Here is a 14893-nt window from a genome sequence, read left to right as displayed (position 1 = left end):
CACACACACACACACACACAAACACAATACCCTGTTGGGTTAGTTTCTCCTTCTCTGAGGAACCCAGCTTGATACAGATAAGCAGCAGAGACAGTGTGTTTGCTGAGCTTGACCCCCTGACGCCAGTGCTTTAAACCATGAGAATGAAACATTTAGGGGCAATCTGTGGGCACTGGGATAAGAAAGGGAAATGGATAAGTTCTTTCACAGCATCCAAGAAGTGAATGGTCCTCGAGGATCAGCAGACGAATGTGTAGGAGAGGGAGATGATTGCCATCTTCACAGAGCCTTACACCTGTCCCAGTTAGCATGGAGGAGGTTGAGGTAGGTCATACAGAAACTGGGTAATGATGGAAGGTGGGAGGGAACAGAATGTACCACTGAATGGGGGGGTCCTGGGGAAACATCTGGAGGAAACACCCTCCCGTGCCAAGTGATCTGCCAAAATTGAACATGGGGAGGTGAAGTGGGGTGACATGTCAGTTGGGAACCATCTTTAGGAGTGCTAACCATAATCTCCCTTTCTCCAATCATAGCATCCTGCCGTCCTCATCAAATGCCACCCCACCCCCACACTTCTTCGGCCATGTCCCGGCGGTGCTGTGTGACGTCTAAGCCCGTCCTTCCCGCCCAGGGCTACCATTGGCTGGGTGGTGGCATGCTGACCAATCAAAGCTCAGAAACGTGGTTGCCTCATTGTCGTGGACGAAAGGGGCACGTACACGTAGACCAGGCAGCCTGACATTGACGTTGGAGACGTTGAGTTGAGCAAGATGGCGCCAAAGAAGAGAGCCTCGGGACCGCCGGCCAAGGCCGGGGAGACGCGAAAGAGGAAGTCCTCTTCTGAGGCGAGTCCCAGTACCCCGAAGAAGGTGAGTGACCCACCCGAGCTCCTCCTCGTCTTCCCCTTGATTCCTTCCTCAAGATTCCTGCCCTGTCCTCACCTGGCACAACCCCCAGCCCGGCCCTCACCGCTTCTCAGGAAACGTCCCTGTTCCCAGCCTCCTCCATCCTCTCCCCTGACCCGGACAGAGCCCCACTGTGATCTCCCTGTTGTCCTTCCAGACGCCCAAGGTGGGCAAGAGAGGAAAAGCAGGTCCTGGAGGGAGAGGCGGGAAGAAACGTGCCGCTGGGAAAAAGATGGCAGCCGTGGGAGCCCCTGAGGCAGGGAGCGGGCCAGCACCACCCGGGCCCAGCCAGCCGCCGAGCCAGGAGCTTCCTCCATGCAAAGTGCCTGTGAAGGAGGAGCCAGTGGGCGAGCCCGACCCACTGAGCCAGGAGACCCAGCTGGAGGATCCACTGAGCCAGGAGACCCAGCTGGAGGAGCCACTGAGTGACGTGATGACCGTCTCCACCTCGTCGGAGCCACTGAGTGACGTGATGACCTTTGAGTTGAGCAAGATGGCGCCAAAGAAAAGAGCCTCGGTACCGCCGGCCAAGGCCGGGGAGACGCGAAAGAGGAAGTCCTCTTCTGAGGTGAGTCCCAGTACCCCGAAGAAGGTGAGTGACCCACCCGAGCTCCTCCTCGTCTTCCCCTTGATTCCTTCCTCAAGATTCCTGCCCTGTCGTCACCTGGCACAACCCCCAGCCCGGCCCTCACCGCTTCTCAGGAAACGTCCCTGTTCCCAGCCTCCTCCATCCTCTCCCCTGACCCGGACAGAGCCCCACTGTGATCTCCCTGTTGCCCTTCCAGATGCCCAAGGTGGGCAAGAGAGGAAAAGTAGGTCCTGGAGGGAGAGGCGGGAAGAAACGTGCCGCTGGGAAAAAGATGGCAGCCGTGGGAGCCCCTGAGGCAGGGAGCGGGCCAGCACCACCCGGGCCCAGCCAGCCGCCGAGCCAGGAGCTTCCTCCATGCAAAGTGCCTGTGAAGGAGGAGCCAGTGGGCGAGCCCGACCCACTGAGCCAGGAGACCCAGCTGGAGGAGCCACTGAGTGACGTGATGACCGTCTCCACCTCGTCGGAGCCACTGAGTGACGTGATGACCGTCTCCACCTCGTCGGATCTACCGAGTGACGTGATGACCGTCTCCGCCTCGTCCCTCAGCAGCGACTAAGTTCAGGCCCAGCTGCCAGGAGACTCGGAGATCTCACCAGCGCAGGGGGCGCCCCCATGCTGATGTCAATAAATCCAATGTGTTGCAAAATGATCCCAGTGACTGTGTTCTCTGATGGTGGGGAGGGAGGGAGGGAGGGAGGGAGGGAGGGAGGGAGGGAGGGAAAGGTGATGTGTGGGGGGAGGGGGGAGAGGGAGGGGGGAGAGGGAGGGAGGGAGGGAGGGAGGGAAAGGTGATGTGTGGGGGGGAGAGGGAGGGAGGAAGAGGTGGTGTATGGGGCGGAGGGAAGAATGGGTGGTGTGTGGAGGGGGTAGGAAGTGGGGTCCTACGAGGTTGATGTCAGAGAGACAGGTCACAGCCAGACAGGAGGATAAGGACTGCATCAGAGTTGAGCACTGGAGACAAATTTCCCCTGCACAGGATGACTCCTCGTCTTGTAAGGCTTCTTTCTTCATGCAATCTTGCTAGCTCATACATCAAGTACCAAGAATCAGATTCTACCTACTTAGGTTTCATTGTTAAAGTACCTTTTCATTCATAGAAACCGATGGAAGAATCCTCTTTCCTTTCAGCATCCTCTCCCTACAATCTAATATAATTAAGAAGAAAAATTCAAAGTAGAGTAAAATCTATTTGAAAAAAGCTATTTTATTTTTGCAACTGAGGACACAAAAAGTACATTTCATATTTCCATACATTAGAAATACACAGGTCTTTTCTATATATAGTAGAACTTACTATATAAGAATATATAAGTAAATGAAATATATACAACTATATTATTTACAAATATATAGATTATATATGTATAAAATATATAAATACAAATATGGATTATATGTCTATAAATACAGATGTCTACATACATTAGAAATACACGTTTTTTCTATATATACTAGAACCTACTATATATTTATATATTAACTTCTTCATATATACACATAGATTATATATAGAAATATTTATATTATATATAAAACATATTTATATGTTATATATAATCATTTATTTTAGAAGGTAAGGCGTTATGATTGTTGAAGCATGGTTCACAGGCAAAAAGAGAAAGAAAATAACCACTTTAAGAAGAATAAACTACAAAATTTTTCACTACTCAATACCCAGTTGTCCATCATTGCAATGAGAGAATAATATAGAACTTGCTATGTGTAGAAAAGACCTGTGTATTTGTAATGTCTATATGTGTAATCTACATTCATATATAGTTATATAAATGCACAGGTCTTTTCTATATATAGTATTATTTGCTGCTACTGTATTCCTAATGTGTATATATATATAAAATACATATTTGTAAATATTTATATACATGGGTTTTTATATAAACACACAGGTCTTTGCTATATACAGAAAAGACCTGTGTATTCCTAATGTGTGCATGTATATATATGTATATATATATGATTTGTTTTTATCTTTATATATTTGTATATAATTACCTCTATATATGTATATTTATATATTTATTTTTATATATTTAGGTTTATGTGGCTAGATTTCATATATAGATTATATATATATAAATATTTATATTTTATATAAATTTATCAATACAAAGATAAAATATAAATATATATTTATATTGTTATATAATGTATAAATATAACTATATATCATATATAAAATATATATTCTATTTGTGATCATTTACTTTAGGAGGTAAGGTGTTATGATTGTCGAAGCATGGTTCTCAGGCAAACGAGAAAGAAAATTATCATTTTAAAAGGAATAGAGTAAAAAATTATCGCGATTTAATTTCCAGTTGTCAATAATTACATGCACAGAATAACTCATAACCTTTAATCTTATAATGAATAGCACATTAAACTTTTATGTGATTATGGAAACGTGAATTTCCATGTAATAAGGGCGTGGGTTGTGAAGCACTGGCTTTATAGGCAGTTTCCATGTGTTACGCTGTACCACAGAAACAGGGCCTTCCCCCATGTCCTGAACACCATCATTTTGTGGTGTATTTCTTTTGTATTTCATATATGGACATACCATATAAGGACGAGCATGCTTGGTATAACTCAAAGCCTGTGTATTTGCAAGGCTGTATTGACCCTGAACAATAACTATTTGTATGTTATGGACGGGAAACAAGTCCCAGTGCAAAGCTCCTGCTGTCCTTTAGGAAAGCCTATTGGCCGTGGTTGTACGTCTCTTTCCAAAGGGAGGTTGGTGAACTTTCTGCTACAGTTTTTCCATAATGACAGCATAAAAACTGCAATAAACGAAGTCTTGTCAGTGGTCACTTTTGGGCTTGTTGAATATTAGGGAGCACTTTAGCAGTGTGTTTCAAAATTACATTCAATAATTAATTTTGTGTACCTTATTTTAATGCCATATTGCCATTCAAGCTCTGCAAGCCAAAACGGTCTGTGACGATTCTTTTGGCATTTAAAAAATTACACGTGGCCCTTACACCGTGTTTTCTCATCACCTGATGGTAGTTGGAGCTTCAACTGCTATTTATTGGGAACCCATCCTGACTAGCTCTTTCACTGGGGCTTCATGTTTTATTGTGATGATTGGCAGACTGGTGTTTCAGGCATTTTCAGCTTTGAAAAAAATTACTACGCTTTTGAAATTATAGATGCCAAAGGTCACGGAATTTATTTTCACAAACTTTTAATTCATTATGGACAATAAATGGTTCAATCACAAATCAGTAATTTAAATAATCTTTTAGTTTGTTGGAGCATTCACAAATACTACATCTTCATTTAAGTCTTTCTTTATTCTACATGTTAAATACACAGTAAAATTAGTTAATAAGAGTGTTAAATATTTTCCCTCCTTCTCCAACTACCCACAAGCTCAGGCTTAAAATAAACATTGGAATGAGTAAAGAAGTAATACATCAGCAAAACTGCAGTTGACTTTTATAATAAAATAATAGATATCAAGCTTCCTGACGTTTTTAGGCAAATCTTCCTGTGTCCCTAAAGGGCGGATCCCCTTGACAACAGTCACCAACAACAGGTAATCTTGATGTTCTCAGCTGTCAAGGACAGTCGGTGGGAAAATTTGAAAACACCTTGTACATATTAAAGAGCTAAGTATGAGATGATGTAGACATACATATGTCTCTTTCTCATTAGACCGCAGGAAACAGAACACACGGCAGGAAGGCTCATGTCGATTCCCCTTGACCATGCAGCTTCCTCTGCTCCTGACTCCTGAGAACTTTCTCACCTTTGCTCACTCCCAGCTTCAGATTCCCACAGGTAAGGATTGATTTTAGCCCCTCGTCAATACTACCTGGGACACCGAATTGCTCTCAAGAAAACACTCTGGAATTGAAAAATGACAGGAAAAGATCAACACGATGGCTGGGTGCCGGAGGCAAGGCCTTCCACTGTTTTAAGCCCTGACACTAAGCTCTAGAATAGCTGCAGCTGCAGCCTATAGGACATGGGCATGTGTCAGGCAGGCTGTGAAATGCTGCCTGCTCCCCATGCACGACCTCATTGCTCCCTCACATCACCCCTATGGATTAATCGGGGCTCTTGAGAGACACCACCAACAGGATATCAGCAAAGATGGATGAGAGCAGATTTATTAAAGGAATTGGAGGATGAAAAGTCTCAGGACAGGCTTTCTGCAAGCTGGAGCCCCTGGGATGCCAGGAGTGTGACTCAGTTCACATCCAAAAGCCTCAGAACCAGGGAAGTGGATGGTGTAACTCTCAGTATGAAAAGAGCCTGCAGTTGTGGTGTCCACGGGCAGGAAAAGAAGAGTCCCAGCTCCAGGAGAGAAAGGGAGGAAAGCGCCTTTCCTCTGCCCTGTTTCCTCTATCTGGGCCTCAGAGAATTGGATGGGGCCTGTCTCTACTAAAGACATCTTCCTCACTCTGTCCACCAGCTCACACCAATCTTCCTGGGAATACCTGCGGGCTCACTCAGAAACAATGCTTTACCAATTCCTGATGTATTCCTTAAGGCAGCCACGTGGACACCTGAAATTAACCATCGCACCCTGTAAAATGGGTACTATCCCCGCTGGACACCTGAGATAGACAGCTTGAGTACCTTTCTTATGGTGCTTATAGGTTACAGAGTCAGGATTAAAACTCAAGTCTGCAAAGATCAAATTCCAAACTCTACCGTCTCAAGGACTACTGCTCAATGCTGCAGAAGCAGCACTGTATTACACACTGTAGGAGGACTGAAGAGGCACTCGAGGCACGTCCCCTGGTTTAGGGGCCACATCTTAGCTGACATTCATGAAAGGAGTCCCCAGAACCAAGTGTGAATTCGCACACTTTATGTGTGCATAAGCGCTACAGAAATTCTATGAGCAAGATAATTGTAGGCTCAGTTCATATAGAGAAGAGTTTTTGTTTGTTTGTTTGTTTGTTTGTTTGTTTTTGAGACAGAGATTCACTCTTGTTGCCCAGGCTGGAGCGCAGTGGTGCAATGTTGGCTCACTGTAATCTTTGTCTCCTGGATTCAAGCGATTCTTTGCTTCAGCCTCCTGAGTAGCTGGGATTACAAGCACCTACCACACCACACTGGGCTAAGTTTTGTCCTTTTGGTAAAGACGGGGTTTTGCCATGTTGGCCAGGCTTATCTGAAACTCCTGGCCTCAGGTGACCCACCCACCTCGGCCTCCCAAAGTGCTGGGATTACAGGTGAGAACCACCATGTCTGGCCCGGAAGGTTTTATGAAAACAGCTGTTACCTATTTTCTTGAAAGAAAATGTTTTTACTGGCAGAAAGGTGTTCTTCTACATGTTATATACACAGTTAAATTAGTTAATAACTAGTTGAAGGGTTTTGGGGGGTATGAGGCCCTGGACACCGGTCCACGGGAGTGGGAAAAAAGCCAGGCAGAATAGAAACAGAATTGAGGACGTTTCAGGGAGAGGAGTAAGGAAAAGCGCTAGACTAGCAAGCTGATATGTAATTTTGAATCTTAACTAGATTGAGAATCTGATACAACTCAAAATTTGATAAGAGTAATTGCAGTGAAAAAAAAAATAGAGAAGAGGCCAGGCGTGGTGGCTCACTCCTGTAATCCCAGTGCTTTGTGAGGCAGAGGCTGGTGGATCACCTGAGGTCAGGAGTTCAAGATCAGCCTGGCTAACAAGGTGAAACACTGTCTCTACTAAAATACAAAAGTTAGCCAGATGTGGTGGCATGTGCCGGTAGTCCCAGCTACTCAGAAGGCTGAGGCAGAATAACTGAACCTGGGAGGTGGAGGCTGCCGTAAACTAAGATCACGCCACTGCACTTCAACCTGGAAAAGAAAGCAAGACCCTGTCTCCAAAAAAAAACAATAAGGAGGGTAAAAAAAGTATTAATAACAAATTAAATTATTCATCCAAAAATTATTTATTGGGGACCAACCGTGGTCCAGGCAGTGGGCTAGATACTATTCGAAAAATAATCATCGCTGTCATGACTGAGCAATGCATGCGAGGCATCCTTAGAATGGTCCTGGAAGATAGATGGGGCTTTCTTATTCCACCCTGAGTTTACAAAAGATGACCCAGGTATGTCCTAACTGCTGCCAAATAAACCCAGAGGGAGCACACAAACCTCCCAAACCATAGGCTGCCTTTTAATTTTGTTGACTGTCAACTGTGCAGAAGCTTTTAGTTTCCAGACTGCTCACCTGCGCTGCATATTTCAGCCTTCCAGACCGCCACATTGTGTGAATGTGTGAGACAATTCCTTACAGTAAACCGTATCATATACATAATATCATTCAGAAACAAATATGATATGATAGTAAATAGATGTTTATGATGTATATTACACACACACACACACACACACACAAACACACACACACACAAACACAATACCCTGTTGGGTTAGTTTCTCCTTCTCTGAGGAACCCAGCTTGATACAGATAGGCAGCAGAGAGAGTGTGTTTGCTGAGCTTGACCCCCTGAAGCCAGTGCTTTAAACCATGAGAATGAAACATTTAGGGGCACTCTGTGGGCACTGGGATAAGAAAGGGAAATGGATACATTCTTTCACAGCATCCAAGAAGTGAATGGTCCTCGAGGATCAGCAGACGAATGTGTAGGAGAGGGAGATGATTGCCATCTTCACATAGCCTTACACCTGTCCCAGTTAGCATGGAGGAGGTTGAGGTAGGTCATACAGAAACTGGGTAATGATGGAAGGTGGGAGGGAACAGAATGTACCACTGAATGGGGGGGTCCTGGGGAAACATCTGGAGGAAACACCCTCCCGTGCCAAGTGATCTGCCAAAATTGAACATGGGGAGGTTAAGAGGGGTGACATGTCAGTTGGGAACTATCTTTAGGAGTGCTAACCATAATCTCCCTTTCTCCAATCATAGCATCCTGCCTTCCTCATCAAATGCCACCCCACCCCCACACTTCTTCAGCCAATTCCTGATGGTGCTGTGTGACGTCTAAGCCCGTCCTTCCCGCCCAGGGCTACCATTGGCCGGATGGCGGCATGCTGACCAATCAAAGCTCAGGGACGTGGTCGCCGCATTGTCCTGGGATCCCGGGAGGGGCACGTACACATAGACCAGGCAGCCTGACGTTGACGTTGGAGACGTTGATTTGAGCAAGATGGCGCCAAAGACGAGAGCCTCGGGAGTGCCGGCCAAGGCCAGGGAGACGCGGAAGAGGAAGTCTTCCTCTGAGGCGAAACCCAGTACCCCGAAGAAAGTGAGCGACCCACCTGAGCTCCTCCTCTTCTTCCCCTTGAATCCTTCCTCAAGATTCCTGCCCTGTCCTCACCTGGCACAACCCCCAGCCCGGCCCTCACCGCTTCTCAGGAAACGTCCCTGTTCCCAGCCTCCTCCATCCTCTCCCCTGACCCGGACAGAGCCCCACTGTGATCTCCCTGTTGCCCTTCCAGATGCCCAAGGAGGGCAAGAGAGGAAAAGCAGGTCCGGGACGGAGAGGCAGGAAGAAACGTGCTGCTGGGAGAAAGATGGCAGCCGTGGGGGAGCCCCTGAGGCAGGGAGCGGGCCAGCAACACCCGGGCCCAGCAAGCCGCCGAGCCAGGAGCTTCCTCCCTGCAAAGTGCCTGTGAAGGAGGAGCCAGTGGGCGAGCCCGACCCACTGAGCCAGGAGACCCAGCTGGAGGATCCACTGAGTAAGGAGACCCAGCTGGAGGATCCACTGAACCAGGAGACCCAGCTGGAGGATCCACTGAGTGACGTAATCACCATCTCCAGCTCGTCGGATCCACCGAGTGACGTGATCAACATCTCCACCTCGTCCGTCAGCAGCGACTAAGTTCAGGCCCAGTCGCCAGGAAACCTCAGAGGTCTCACCAGTGCCGGAGGGGGGGGGTGCCCCCTTGCTGATGTCAATAAATCCAATGTGTTGCAAAATGATCCCAGTGACTGTGTTCTCTGATGGTGGGGAGGGAGGAAGAGCTGTTGTGCGGGGAGGAAGGGAGAACGACAGAGGTGTTGTGTGGGGAGGAAGGGAGGGAGACAGAGATGATGTGTGGGGGCGGACGGAGTGAGGGAGAGAGAGGTGGTGGATGGGGGGGAGGGGGGTGCGAGATAGAGATGGTGTGTGGGGGAGGGTAGGGAGGTAGGGAAGTAGAGGTGGTGTGTGAGAAGTGAGAAAGGAAAGAAGGAATGAATGGGTAGTATGTGGGAAGGAAGTGATGTGGGGTCCTGTGGGGTTAATGTCAGAGGGACAGGTCACAGACAGACAGGAGGATAAGGATTGTGTCATGGCTGAGCACTGGAGACAAATTTCCCCTTCACAGGATGACTTCATTTCTTGTGAGGTTTCTTTCTTCATGCAATGTTGCTAGCTCATACACCAACTACCAAGAACTGTATTCTCCCTACTTAGGTTTCATTGTTAAAATACCTTTTCATTTATGGAAACGGATGAAACAATCGTTTCCATTGTCTTTCCTTTCAGTGTCACCTAATACAATTAAGAAGAAAAATTCAAAGTAGAGCAAAACCTATCTACTTGGAAAAAGCCTTTTTATGTTTGCAACTGAGCAGACAGAAGGTACATTTTATATTGCCATACATTCGAAATATACAGGTCTTTTCTACATAGAGAATTTACTATATACAGATATGTAAATATACATGTAAATAAATTATACAATTATATTTACTATATACAAACATAAATTATACATATTTATATATAAGATATATGAATATGCAAATATGGATTACATATTTCTATAAAAAAATATATGTTAGAAATACACATGTATTTTCTATATATACTAGAACCTACTGTATATTTATACATTAATAGAAGTATTTGTATATTTATATATATAGATTACCTACAGAAATATCTATATATAAATATATATTTACATTGATATATGTAACCATTTATTTTAGAAAGTAAGTTTCTATGATTGTTGAAGCATGATTCACAGGCAAAAAGAGAAAGGAAATTATCACTTTAAGAAGAATAAAGAACAAAATTGTCATGATATAATACCCAGTTGTCAATAATTTCAATGAGAGAGTAATATAGAATATGAGAGAATTTATAGAAAAGACCTGTGCATTTCTAATTTGTATTTATGTAATCTATATTATATAAATGCACAGGTCTTTTCTATATATAGTAGAACTTACTACAGTATTCCCAATATGTGTGTGTGTGTGTATATATATAAAATCTATATTTTTATATATTCACATAAATACACAGGTTATTATATAAACACAGATGTCTTTATACAGAAAAGACCCGTGTATTTCTAATGTGTATATATAATTTATATTTATCCCTATGCATTTACATATATAATATCTATATATGTTTATATTTATATATGTATTTTTATATATTTATATTTATATAGGTAGATTTCATATATAGATGTTATATATAAATATATTCTATATAAATATATACAAATATAAAATATATAAATATAAATATGTATTTTATGTAAAATAAATATTCTCTATGTGATTATTTATTTTAGAAGGTAAGGTGTATTCTTGAAGCGTGGTTCTCAGGCAAAAGGAGAAGGAAATTACCATTTTATGGAGAATAGTACAAAATTATCATGATTTAATTTCCAGTTGTTAATAATTACACGAACAGAATAACTTATGCCATTTAATCTTATAATGAATAGCACGTTAAACTTTAATGTGATTATGAAAATATGAATTTTCATATAATAAAGGTTTGAGGTGTAAAGCACTGACTTTACAGGCAGTTTTCATTTGTTACACAGATTGTTCCTACACCTTTAAAGATGCCAAAATTAATGGTGGCTTGAAGAGCTGGCAGCATCTTTTGAGAAACAATAAATGAATTCTGTTGCATCCCTCTCCTTGGTGCTGTCAGGACTTCACTTCATTAGCTTAGGAAGGGATTTCAGAGCTTTGCATGTTGAACTTGTAGCTGCCTCCTACGGAACCCTATGAAACCTAGGACGCTGTACCACAGAAACAGGGCCTTGCCCCATGTCCTGAACACCATCATTTTGTGGAATATTTCTTTTGTATTTCATATATGGACATACCATATAAGGACGAGCATGCTTGGTATAACTCAAAGCCTGTGTATTTGCAAGGCTGTATTGACCCTGAACAATAACAATTTGTATGTTATGGACGGGAAACAAGTCTGAATGAAAAGCTCCTGCTGTCTTTTAGGAAAGCCTATTGGCCGTGGGTGTACATCTCTTTCCAAAGGTAGGTTGGTGAACTTTCTGCTACAGTTTTTCCATAATGACAGCATAAAAACTGCAATAAACAGAGTCTTGTCAGTGGTCACTTTGGGGTTTGGTGTATATTAGGGAGCACGTTAGCAATGTGTTTCAAAATTACATTCAAGAATCAATTTCATGCACCTTATTTTAATGCCATATTTTCATTCAAGCTCTGCAATCAAAACAGTCTGTGATGATTCTTTTGGCATTTAAAACATTATCTATGGGTCTTACACCGTGTTTTTTTCGTGACCTGATGGCAGTTGGAGCTTCAACTGCTATTTGCTGGAAACCCATCCTGACTAGCTCTTTCCCTGGGGCTTCATGTTTTATTGTGATGATTGGCTAACTTATGCTTCAGGCATTTTCAGCTTTGGGAAGTTACTGTGATTTTGAAATTATAGATATAAAATGTCACTGAATTTATTTTCACAGGCTGTTTTAATTCATTATTGATAAGTGGTTTACTCAGAAATCAACAATTTCATAATCTTTTAATTTTTTGGAACATTCATAAATACGTCTTCATTTAAGTCTTCCTTTATGCTACATGTTATATCCACAGTTAAGTCAGCTAATAAGAGTTTTAAATATCTTCCCTCCTTCTCCGACTACCCACAAGCTCAGGCTTAAAATAAACAGTGGAATGAGTAAAGAAGTTGACTTTTATAATAAAATAATAGATATCAAGCTTCCTGACGTTTTTAGGCAAATCTTCCTGTGTCCCTAAAGGGCGGATCCCCTTGACAACAGTCACCAACAACAGGTAATCTTGATGTTCTCAGCTGTCAAGGACAGTCGGTGGGAAAATTTGAAAACACCTTGTACGTATTAAAGAGCTAAGCATGAGATGATGTATACATACATATGTCTCTTTCTCATTAAACTGCAGGAAACAGAACACACGGCAGGAAGGCTCATGTCAATTCCCCTTGACCATGCAGCTTTCTCTGCTCCTGATTCCTGAGAACTTTCCCACCTTTGCTCATTCCCAGCTTCAGTTTCCCACAGGTACGGATTGATTTTAGCCCCTCGTCAGTACTACCTGAGACACAGATTTGCTCTCAAAAACACTCTGGAATTGAAAAATGACAGGAAAAGATCAACACGATGGCTGGGTGCTGGAGGCAAGGCCTTCCACTGCTTTGAACCCTGACACTAAGCTCTAGAATAGCTGCAGCTGCAGCCTATAGGACATGGGCATGTGTCAGGCAGGCTGTGAAATGCTCGCCATGCATGACCTCATTGCTCCCTCACATCACCCCTATGGATTAATCGGGGCTCTTGAGAGACACCACCAACAGGATATCAGCAAAGATGGATGAGAGCAGATTTATTAGGGGAATTTGGAGGGTGAAAAGTCTCAGGACAGGCTGTCTGCTAGCTGGAGCCCCTGGGATCCCAGGAGTGTGACTAGTTCACATCCAAAAGTCTCAGAAGCAGGGAAGTGGATGGTGTAACTCTCAGTATGAAAAGAGCCTGCAGTTGTGGTGTCCACGGGCAGGGAAAGAATTTTGTTCACTGCATCCTTGTTCTAAGAATATATTTAGGGCTTTGTGACTGTACATTTCAACATTCAGCTGTTGAGTGAGACAGTATCAGGAGACATGATGCCCTTGATTTCAGCCATTCCTCAAAGGGGTTGCTTATTATGGAACAAAAGAAAATATCTGCTTCAATCTAGAATTTAAAAGCACTAACTGCAATTTTTCAAGCATATGTATGTAAATAGAAGTTATCTGTCTTACCATTTTCAGGAGAAAAGTGAATCTTCAGGTTTGTTTTAGTACAACTTGTTTCTGATATTCTAACCTAACATTTCATGGTCACAAAGAAGTATAAATTAAATATTATCTTTATGAAAAATAAAACAGGGACTATAGCACAGGTGACTTGAGAAAAACAGTCACTAAAATAACAGAAACCAAGAGTGAACCCTGAAGTAATGCATAGATTTGGGGTGATAATAATATGTCAGTGTAATTTCATGGAGTGTAATAAAGGCATCACTCTGGTGGGTGATATGGATAGTGGGGAATGCCATGGTGGGGAAGCAGGGGGGAAATGACAACTCTGTCGTCCTTCAGATCAATTTGTTATGAACTAAAAACAACTCTAAAAAATAAAGTCATATATGTGTGTGCATATGTTCACATCATATATAACCATATAAGCATACACATATGCATATTATATGTATATATACATACATGTATGTGCACATATACTTACATATACACTCATGTTTATATGTATCCATGCATTTAAACACACACATACACACTCCCCTAATAACCTTTAAGGGTAAAAACTTTTTTCCCTTCAGAATATCTGCCAAAGTGACTTCAAGTACACAGTTACAAACTTGAGGTAGTAAGTAGTGGCATAAATATCAACTGTTCCATCCCGAAGTGCATTGTGGCCTTTCTCTCATCCTTCCACTATAGATTACATAGTCACAGAGTCTGGTATGTATAATAAGACTCTCACATGCTTATTTTGCCTCTGTAACTACTGAAAGAGTCTCAATGAAGGATCTTCTTAGAAACCTGAAGTAGTACTTAGACTTATATACCAACACACGATTTGAGTAAAAGAAAAATCCTTTATGAAAATTCAAACTTTAGGAATTAAATGTTCCCCATGAGGACTCACTTATTTCTGTGTAAGTGATTGCAAGCAGAAAAACAGAAGCTGAATGAACTTGTTTTTTTCCCCCCTTTTCTTAAACACGTAAAATCTTGAAAAGATAAGAGTGGTATATAGGAGCCAATTAAAATGAAAAGAACAAGCAAAAATGAGAGGAAGTCACTCCTCTCCTCCCAATGGGGGTATGGCGTTTTGAACAATTTATGAATACAATTTCAGAAACTCAGCAAAAGAATATATTTAACTGATTTACTCTAAATATATTCTGAATTTCATATTTACTAAATAGCTTCCAAATGAATATTTTGTATGTTGTTATCTGCAAAAGCTGCACATTACAAAAGGAAAGGTATGAGAATTCATCATTCAGGTTTTTAGATACATGTACACATAAACTTCTGCATACTTTACAAATATTAAACTTAAAAAACAAAGCACTCTGCATAATTTACCTTGCCACAGACATGAAATAATTGTAAACATACATAAATGTTAATAA

At 42.5% G+C, this 14893-nt stretch overlaps 1 protein-coding gene across 1 annotated transcript; it reads left to right on the top strand.

Moving 5' to 3' along the window:
• The first annotated feature begins 761 nt into the window (after positions 1-761).
• On the top strand, positions 762-9399 carry LOC144581133 (uncharacterized). Its single transcript, XM_078363508.1, has 4 exons — positions 762-872; positions 1066-1476; positions 1694-1975; positions 9108-9399. Exons 1-4 carry the CDS (start codon positions 774-776, stop codon positions 9309-9311), a joined length of 996 nt encoding a protein of 331 aa, XP_078219634.1. The 5' UTR covers positions 762-773; the 3' UTR covers positions 9312-9399.
• Positions 9400-14893: the final 5494 nt, after the last annotated feature.

Source organism: Callithrix jacchus, chromosome X (genome assembly GCF_049354715.1).
Source record: "Callithrix jacchus isolate 240 chromosome X, calJac240_pri, whole genome shotgun sequence".
NCBI classification, from domain to species: Eukaryota; Metazoa; Chordata; class Mammalia; order Primates; family Cebidae; genus Callithrix; species Callithrix jacchus.
Note: the sequence above shows the minus strand (reverse complement) of the source record. Positions and strands in the feature narration are given on the sequence as shown.

Excerpts from the sequence above, each read along its gene's own strand:
- LOC144581133 (XM_078363508.1), top strand. The coding sequence starts at position 774 with ATGGCGCCAAAGAAGAGAGCCTCGGGACCGCCGGCCAAGGCCGGGGAG. Across the intron at positions 873-1,065 it reads GTCCCAGTACCCCGAAGAAG|ACGCCCAAGGTGGGCAAGAG; the intron begins GTGAGTGACCCA and ends TTGTCCTTCCAG. Across the intron at positions 1,976-9,107 it reads CGTCGGAGCCACTGAGTGAC|GAGGAGCCAGTGGGCGAGCC; the intron begins GTGATGACCGTC and ends GTGCCTGTGAAG.